Source organism: Martes martes (assembly GCF_963455335.1).
Source record: "Martes martes genome assembly, contig: scaffold_494, whole genome shotgun sequence".
NCBI classification, from domain to species: Eukaryota; Metazoa; Chordata; class Mammalia; order Carnivora; family Mustelidae; genus Martes; species Martes martes.
In genome coordinates, this window is record NW_027666494.1 from 1,361 (window position 1) to 11,438 (window position 10,078).

General features: G+C 34.6%; 1 protein-coding gene across 1 annotated transcript; it reads left to right on the forward strand.

Annotated features, from left to right (window-relative positions):
• Positions 1-9,171: 9,171 nt before the first annotated feature.
• LOC308337988 (ephrin type-A receptor 6-like) lies at positions 9,172-9,835 on the forward strand (the record flags this gene model as incomplete). The annotated part of the gene is made up of 1 exon (XM_080831541.1): positions 9,172-9,835. A coding segment is annotated over one exon (664 nt), but the record flags the coding sequence as incomplete, so codon positions are not given.
• Between the last annotated feature and the right edge of the window lie 243 nt (positions 9,836-10,078).

The window sequence follows — 10,078 nt, forward strand, 5'->3', positions numbered from 1 at the left end:
TTGTACATGGTAAAAGGTAGAGTGTTTGGAACAAATCAAATATGTGCCATTTTGCCAAATGAAGGCTTGTCTTCATTCTCAGCTCTTCTATTTTTATCATTTTTAGAACAATGCTGAATCTTTTCTTCCCCTGTCTTCCCTTCTCATTTAAATTTAGTTCAGTCTTAAGGAATAATTAGTTACAGCCACATAATAAAAAACACTTGGTAACAAGATATACATAGAATATTATAGGATTATCATGATTTTTTTTGTTGTTTTCATTTTACTTTAATCTATCTTTAGATTATCTTTTACCTTTGGAAAAAGTCTTAATAATAGGCTATCTCATTGCTTTATTAATTAATCAACTGCCAATGTAATGGTAGCTAACTCAAAAAGCCTTTGCTCTTTTGGATTCTGTATCTTTGAAATGATCTTTTGTTATATTCTATTTTCTTTGTATATCTTTGCATTCTATATTTATCAAAACCACATTTTAAAGAAATAAATCAAGAAAAAAAATATTTTTCACCACATATTTATCTCCTAGCTTATAGCTGGGATCTCTTGCAAATGGAAACAGAAATATTTTAAGACTTAGTAATTTTAATGTCAGAGTGTCTAGTAGTATTGAGGTATGTGATTTTTTTTAAAGGTAGAGAGAAAAGAGAAGAGAGAAAAACAATTTCATATGCATATAAATAAGTACTTATTCCCTTGGAAGGTACAGGTTAAAGGTGAAATCCAAAATATTTTTTTAATAGTGTCTCATTCTTCAGTGTTATTAGATTGCTTACTTCCCAAATCCCTACAATCAGCATATTGAACTTTGTTTTTTACTGATTTTTTTTCTTTCTTTCCATAAAGCAGACCAGCCCTAAAGCTGTTTAGGGCCCTAAGGTTTCTAGGATATGATCTTCCCCCATCTTTTTTCTATCTGGAGATATAGAGGGGAAAATGTTAGTATGAGGGCAATTCTCTCCTTTTCCTACAAGTTTTCTTGAACTATGCTTTTTGAGTAAGTAATCAGGACTTATTACTGCTATTTGAAATTATAATTACCTTACCAAGAGCCCTTTCTATGCTGAGAAACAGACTATCTGCTTTTATTTTTGAAATAAATATTTATATTCCTGATGAATTCCAAAGATTTTCAGAGTGAAGAAATTAAAAATTTGAAAGATTTACCTCTTCAGTTTAGAAGCTTGGGTCAATTTACCAACAAATTGTCTGACTATTCTTGCCTAGAAAGGCTATTTGATTTCCTTATTTTATTCTCTGAGAAAAGAAAGAAATCTGATTCTACAAGGACTGCTAGTTGCTTTAAGAATTAATTTCCCTGTTCTAATTTTCTATACCCAAAAGGAATCCAGCTTTTTGGCCTAGTTTATTTAGCTTTCTATGGAAACAAAAATTCACATTGTGTGGGTGGGGATGGGTTTTAGAGAACCTCAGGCATAAATGGATTAAGTACTGTTCATAGCTCTTTAGACTTTCTGTCACTTCTAAGAAACATTTATTTTAAATGAGGCTGCCCAAGAGATCCATTAGTGAAGAAATATGCTTAGGTGCCGTAAAGCACTAAGTTATATGCACAAACTTTTGATAACTTTAACCCTGTACTAAGTGTTTCCAGGGTATAAAAGTTCCTGCTTCTGTTTGAAACAAGCACGCACATAACATTCTCTAGTGTAAAATATTTAGATGTACATGATCCTTGTAACTGAAGATATCACATTACGAAATAATCAAATTTGTCATTAGTTCTGCATTTGAAATTAAGTTGTTCAATTCTGGGCTCCTGGGTGATTCAGTGGGTTAAGTGTCTGCCTTCAGCTCAGGTCACCATCCCCAGGGTCCTGGGATCCAACCCCATGTGGGGCTCCCTGCTCAGTGGGAAGCCTATTTCTCCTTCTTCCCCTGCCCCTTCTGCCACTCATGTGCATGCTCTCTTTTTCTCTCAAATACTTACATAAAATCTCAAAAATAAAAAGCAATTAAGTTGGTCAATTTTGCCAGCTACTTACTTTTACATAATAGGAACTGAACTCAGAATATTATAGCTCCTCCATCTTATATTGTTTTTTAATATTCTATATATAAGACTTAAAATACTAATATTATAAAACAACTCACTGATAAATAATGTAGAAAAGAGCTCATTAGAGCAAAACTCAAATTATGTTGTGGATTAAAAGATAAACTGAAGCATATTAAACTTTCTGAGGATGTATTTGAATAAGCATCAGTTTGAATCACAGTGTCAAACCAAATGTGGTTAAGGGTCACTCTGCTAACAGAGCTAGGAGAAGACTTTTATAGAGCAGATGGGGAAGCAAAGCAAGAAAATTATTTGTCTGTAGCTTAAGTGGGTACCTTATTTGGGAAAGCCTGGTTGGCTTCACAATTGTGATTGGTTGTTCATAGATTTTTTTTTTTTTTTTTTAACCTTGGGGCATTTATAGGAATTTAGTATCGCTTAGGTTTCAGTTTACTTAAGTAGTCTGCATAGGCATTAGAGCCACCTCATACTAATGGCATCCTTGTTTAATTACTTTAATACATACGTCTGCAGGGTAGAATATCTTGCAAAATGTATCTACTCTTAAGGCCTGGATGAATAGAAGAGAGAGAGCTTGTCATACAGTAATTTTATGAGTTCTTTTTTTTAGATCAAGGAGTAGATATATGAATTATATGTGATAAATAGAGAAAGCTTCACCACTTGTAGTGTCTTGCTCAGTGAAGGGTTTTGGTTAAACAAAAATCAGTTGCCCTCTAAAGGGTTGTCAGGGAAGACTCTCATGACCCATAAGCTATTTGTTCTAAGAATGTTAATGTTGGATATGGTATGGTAAAGTCCAGTGAGGACCCTGGAGGAAGCCAGAGCTAGACTTGGAAAAACAAAATTTATTATATTCACAGGACTCAATAAAGGAGTAAACACATGTCACACAGGGCCACAGGGAAAATGATAGGTTTTCATCAAGTGGCAGAAGATAGGGTGAGGGAAAAGCCTGAGCCAGTGCCTTTATTGTTTTTGTTTTTGTTTTTGTTTTTTGTGGGAAAGGCAAGGTAGGGCAGAGTAGAGTTGGGGATTAGGTATTTGGAATAACTCCTATAGGTTTTAGATTGTAGAGGTGGTCTCCAGTTGCCTGGCATCTAGAAACAATTATCCCAGAGCTCTGGGATAATTAAGGGCAGGGAAAATATTTTTTTGGTATACTAGAGAGTTAAATAAGGAAGTAGGTGGAGCCATTGACTCAGATTTGCATATAAAGACATGCACTAGGCTCAGGCCCCTTTGCTACCTCTAATCTGCTAGCCCTGGGAGGTGTAATCTCTCTCAGGCCAGTAAGTATGCTGGCAAAACATCAGAAATTACAGAAAATAAAAGTAAAAGGGCTGGTTTCAGTCCTTGGTCCATGCAACATTGGGCAATGAGTAATTCCTAAATATTGGGTTCCTTTTCAGTAATACAAAAATGAAAATATTTGTCTTGCTTTGTTAGATTGATGAAAAACAATTAAGTTAACATTTGTGAAAAAGCTTTGACAAGTATAAACTTAATATACAAAATAGTTACCCTCAGGAGACAGTGAATCCAAGATACCCTTGAAGTTTATAAAAGAGAGAACCCTTTGGTGTACAACTGATTCTTGCTTAACCAAAACTTCTCACTGAGTAGAATACTCCAAGTTACAAAACTTTTCCAATTGTCAGTTTGTAATTTATCTGTTCACTCCTTGATCCAAAGGAAGGACTTACAAAACTACCATGTGACAGAAGAAACTCTCCATTCTACTCATCCAGGCCAGAAGAATGGATACAATTTGCAAGATATTCTACTCTGCAGAAGCATATGTGGTTTAATTTTTGCAATACTGAGCTCTTTTATACATTATGTATTAGTAAACTGTTTTATGTTGGTCTTTTAAGTCCTATATAAAAGTATTTTAAAAAGCATGAAATTAAGGAGTCAGAGTATTTTGGGTTCAGTACCTATTATGTAAAAGCAAGCAGCTGACAGAGTTGACTGACTTAATAACAGAATTAATAACAGGCTTGATACAGATTTTCATCTTGTTTCTGCAATAGCCGGGTATATGTACATCTAAATACTTCACAGTTATAGAATAATTATGTGTTTGTTTTACATAGGGGTGAAAACTTCTACCCATTGAACATAGGTGGTGCAGGGTTATAGTTGCTAAAAAGTGTGTGCATATAGACTAGTCTTACATATTAATTGGTATTCATTCTTCTCCTTGAAAGAAAACTTGAAGCCGTCTGACCAAGAAATTCTGGGGTCTAACCCACAGTGTTGTACAGAAGGAAAGTGTAGGATCTAAGCTCTTTAAAGAACTTCATCACTTCTTATTTGGCTCCATCCTCCAGTGGTTGTACTGTGCCCCTGGTATGTTCAACCTAGGTTAATGGAAGGGCCAAAATTGGCAGCTTTTTGTGGCAGGGAAGGGCACAGCTTGACATGAGGTCTGGGATGCTCATATACGTGCATATGTGAAGTCTTTCATGACATGGGATAGAGCTAGAATCAGGGAAGGAAATAGAAGTGGGACTGACTAAGGTTAAGGGCTGTCTCTCTATGAGCTACACACGCTAACATAAAACTCAGAGGACAAGTAATCTATTTGATTTTTTAAATCTTACATTTAAAATTTTTAAATTTTAATTCCAGTATAGATAACATACAGTATTACATTAATTTTAGGTATTCAATATAGTAATTCCACAGTTCCATACATTACTCAGTACTCATCAAGATTGAGTACTCTTACTTCCCTTCACTTATTTCATCCATCCCCCTACTCACCTCCCTTCTAGTAACCATCAGTTTGTTCTCTATAGTGAAGAGTCTGTTTTTAAGTTTGTTCTCTTCCCCTTTCCCCTGCTCTTTGTTCATTTGTTTTGTTTCTTAGATTCCACATATGAGTAGAATCATATGCTATTTGTCTTTCTCTGACTGGCTTGTTTCATTTAGCATTATACTCTCTAACTCCATTCATGTTGTTGCAAATGGAAAGATTTCATTCTTTCTTAAGGCTGAATAATATTGCATTGTATGTATATACCATATCTATATCCATTTAGCTATTGAGAGACATGGGTTGCTTCTTTAGTTTGACTATTGTAAATAATGTTGCAATAAACATAGGCGTATATATATCTCTTCGAATTAGTGTTTGCCTGTTCTTTGGGTGAATACCCAGTAGTGAAATTACTGGATCGTAGAGTACTTCTCTTTAATTTTTTGAGGAACCTCCATACTGTTTTCCACAGTGGCTGCACCAGTTTGCATTCCCACCAACAATACAAAAGTGTTCCCCTTTCTCTTCATCCTCACCAACACTTGTTGTTTTTGTGTTTTTTATTTTAGTCATTCTGACAGGTGTGAGATGATATTTCATTGTGGTTCTGATTTGTATCTCTCCAATGACAAGTGATGTTGAACATCTTTTCATGTGTCTGTTAGTCATTTGTATGTCTTCTTTGGAGAAATGTCTCGCCAAGTCTTCTGCTCATTTGGATTATTTGTTTTTCTGGTGTTGAGATGCATATATTTTTTTAATATATTTTGAATACTAACCCTTTATCAGATATGTCATTTGCAAATGATTTCTCCTCTTCAGTAGGTTGTCTTTTATTTTTGTTGGTTGCTTCTGTGCAGAAGCTTTTTATTTTGATGTAGTACCAAAAGTTAGTTTTTTCAAAGGCCAAGTGTTTTTGTTTTGTTTTGTTTTTAAGATTTTATTTATTTATTTGACAGAGATCACAAGTAGGCAGAGAGGCAGGCAGAGAGAGAGGGGGAAGCAGACTCCCTGCTGAGCAGAGAGCCTGATGCAGGGCTTGATCCCAGGACCTGAGATCATGATCTGAGCTGAAGGCAGAGGCTTTAACCCACTGAGCCACCCAGGGGCCCCTAAGGGCAAGTGTTTTAAATTTGAACCTGACCTTCCATGGTTTTATGAAGGTATCTTTGCAATGTAGACAAAGAGAACATACTTAGAATTTGATCTGATTTAAAGAATGTCTTATCATTTTAACATATTTAGACATCTGATCTGTGAGCCCTCATATTCCCATTCTTGTGGAGTATACCACAATTTAAGAGGCCTTATTTATTTTAATACTTGAAAATTATAGCAAAAAGTTTATGGAACTGTGTAAATGAAAATATAACTGTGTATATGCAATATTTCTGAAGGCTATATTATGATTACAATATAATACTATCTCTGCATCTGCTTATTTTAATATTTTTAGTAAAATTCATAGTCTTTTAGATCTTATACTAATATTAAATTGATATTCTTTTTTGATTAGTCAGATTCAATTTTAAAAATCTAATTTTAGTTGCTTTCCATATTTTTGAATAAGATGAACTTTAACATTTGATCTCTTTTAACTATTTTGGTATCCAAATCTAATTCTGACTTCTTTTTTAAAAATTAAAGAGAGAAGAAATGCTACTGACCTCTGAATATCACAAATTTAACCCAGAAAGTGATGCACCATTTTATTAAGAATCTTTATGGAGTGTCTTTGAGAAGAACCACATTTCTCATTCTCTGTGTATATTTTGTCATTTCTTCATCCCTTGGTTCAGATAACTTTTTATTCAGTGAATGTATGTTATATTATTCACATTTCTGACCTTTCTTTCCATCAAAACATTTTCCCCCAAACCCACACATTTTTAAATAAAGATACGAAATGAGCAGATTTTTTTTTTTTGTCACAAGAGGCAATTTTTGACATTTTAGTTAAATCTCGTATTTTGGGAGAATTGGTTGTAATGACCATGGTTAATACTTTTTATTAATATGAAGGGGTGTACTGTGAAGGTGTCAAAATATAATTATTCAGACAAAATTTATTGAGAATATAGTTCCATACTCCTATGTGGGAGAGTAGAGAATGCAACGTAGACCATAATAATTATATGCATTTCCTGAGAAACAAAACCACTTCTGATTAGAAAATTTTCCAAAATTAGAATAATCCTTGGTTAAGTACCTCAGAGTTTCTCCAATGGGTGAAATCCTTATAATTTGGGGTACTGATTTCATTAGTTTGTAGATTTTATTATTTGCATCTTGTTTCACTGCTTATATTCTGAATGGTTAGTTTGCCTTTAAAATGAGCTATGAGGGGTGCCTGGGTGGCTCAGTGGGTTAAAGCCTCTGTCTTCGGCTCAGGTCATGATCCCAGTGTCCTGGGATCGAGCCCCGCATCGGGCTCTGCTCAGCAAGGAGCCTGCTTCCTCCCTTCTCTCTCTGCCTGCCTCTCTGCCTACTTGTGATCTGTCTGTCAAATAAATAAAATCTTTTAAAAAATAAATAAATAAATAAATAAAATGAGCTATGATAGTGCTGGTTTGCCTTAAACTTAAATGTAAGAGTCAGATAAGACCTATGATCACTAGGGTGAAAAACATTTAGATGGGTAATTGCATGTATCTTTATGAGATTATTGGATAACTCTTATGTTTATCAAGGGTGTTTTGCAAAATTATACCCACAGTTCCAAAGGAACTTACTGTTTCTCCTGGAAAATATACTACAAAGTTCAAGTTAGCAGCTTATAAACGAAATTTTTAGATGCAGATTGTTTTTGAGATTGCATGATAAGATAAATGATTTCTTTGTAGAAATGTACAGTAGATACTGAAAGTGGTTAGCATCGTTACTGTCCTGTTGACTGAAGAAAGTAGCTATTCTAATGGAAACTGCTAATTGAAATTCAACTAGTCTTGATTAAGTGACTCTCTATAGCCAATTAAAGTAAGAAACTGCAAACAGGGTGTGTTAAATAATCTTATTATAAATCACTGAAGTATGATATTAAGAAATAAAGTACTTAATCACTATAGAAAATAGTTTATTGTTTCCAGGATACTTTAATAGAAATGAGAAACTATGATGACTGGCATGTTTTCCCAAAAAGGTTATAAAATTACCAGACTTTTTTTTTTTAATCTATTGAAAATTATCACTGTTACTAAACAAATAAAACACAATAACATTCTCAATTTGTAATTTGTAATTAATATTTAGATGTGTAAATACCAACAATGCCAGTTTATATCAAGATACTTGGGATTTTTATTAAATTTGTAAAAAAGGATAAACAGTTTTTCTATGCAAATAAATGGCAGAATGCTCAAAGTCCACATGTAGAAGTGAAGATAATGCAGTGATGCCCTCAGAGTGAAAGCTAAAGTGCTTAAAAAGCTTATAAAGGCTCTATTTTTGTTCTTTCTCTTCTCTGTCCTGTTAGGTAGTGTGTGTCCAGTGCCCATTCATACTGTTCCTAAGCTACATCTGTATACTCCTAAGGATATTTGTACTTACTATTTCCTCTTGGCAAGGTTCACTCTCACCTCCAAGACATCACTTGAACGTCACCACCTCAGTAAGGCGTTTTCTGGCCACCTGATTTAAAATGTCAACGCTCTTCTCCATCTCCTTGCCTTAATTTTCCCCATTGTACTTTCTACCATATTTTTCAGCTGACTCATTTAAAGGTTTTATCGTCTCTCCTCACTTGAAGTAAGCTCCAAAGAAGCAGGGTTCAGCTGGTTTGCTGCTATATTCCTGGTGTCCAGAATAGTGTCTCATAAGTATTTCTTGAATAAATCTATGGCATGTCAGATAGACATGCAAATATTTAATTGAATACTGCTAAATATATGTCACTTTGTGGCAAATTGGATATGGAGGCAGGTGGGTAACCACTGTATATGTGTCATCAGTCTATTTCTTTAATCATATAGTGGATGTTATTTTACTTCATACAGTGTACCAGGAACTATTTATTTGCTTTACGTATATTAAGTAAATTATGCCTGACAACAACCCTATGAAACATGTACCATTATCAGCTCCATTTTACAATTAAGGAAACAAGAGGTGAAAGTAAGTAGCCCTTAGTTATACAACTAATATTTAGGAAAGCAAGGTTCACACCAGGGCAGATGGTATGTCCAGAACCTACACTCTTAACCAGAGGTTCATGGCTAAAATCCTTCTGCATTGTTTCTTTGAATACTTTCATTTCCATCCTTTTTATTTATGTTTCTTTGCAAGAAACAAAATTTTGGAAGTAATCATATCTGTTTAACCCACTGTGGTTTTATAATCATTTCAATTTTTTTTCTTTTTGCAGTGGGATGCTATCACTGAAATGGATGAACACAATAGGCCCATTCATACGTACCAGGTGTGCAACGTAATGGAACCAAACCAAAACAACTGGCTTCGTACGAACTGGATCTCCCGTGATGCAGCTCAGAAAATTTATGTGGAAATGAAGTTTACACTGAGGGATTGTAACAGCATCCCATGGGTTTTGGGGACTTGCAAAGAAACATTTAATCTGTATTATGTGGAATCAGATGAGTCCCATGGAATTAAATTCAAGCCAGGCCAGTATACAAAGATTGACACAATTGCTGCTGATGAAAGTTTTACCCAGATGGATTTGGGTGATCGTATCCTGAAACTAAACACGGAAATTCGTGAGGTGGGGCCTATAGAAAGGAAAGGATTTTATCTGGCTTTTCAAGATATTGGGGCATGCATTGCCCTGGTCTCAGTCCGTGTATTCTACAAAAAGTGCCCCTTCACTGTTCGAAACTTGGCTATGTTTCCTGACACCATTCCAAGGGTTGATTCTTCTTCTTTGGTTGAAGTAAGGGGCTCTTGTGTGAAGAGTGCAGAAGAGCGTGATACTCCTAAACTATATTGTGGAGCTGATGGAGATTGGCTGGTTCCCCTTGGGAGGTGTATCTGCAGTACAGGATATGAAGAAATCGAAGGTTCTTGTCACGGTAAGAGTGAAACACTCAATTTATCATGCATTTAAGTGACATTTTAAACAGGTAAATTTGTTTTACATGTATTTTCAAATAATACATTTTCAAATGCTATTATTGGCAGAATTGATTGTGGAAGAAATTATGAACTATAATATAGTTTCTTATTATTTTTCCTCCTAGAAAGGGTATATGAACATGTATAATAAATTGTATACCATAAGTGTTCCTCCATATTGAGGAAATGGTTAAGCCATA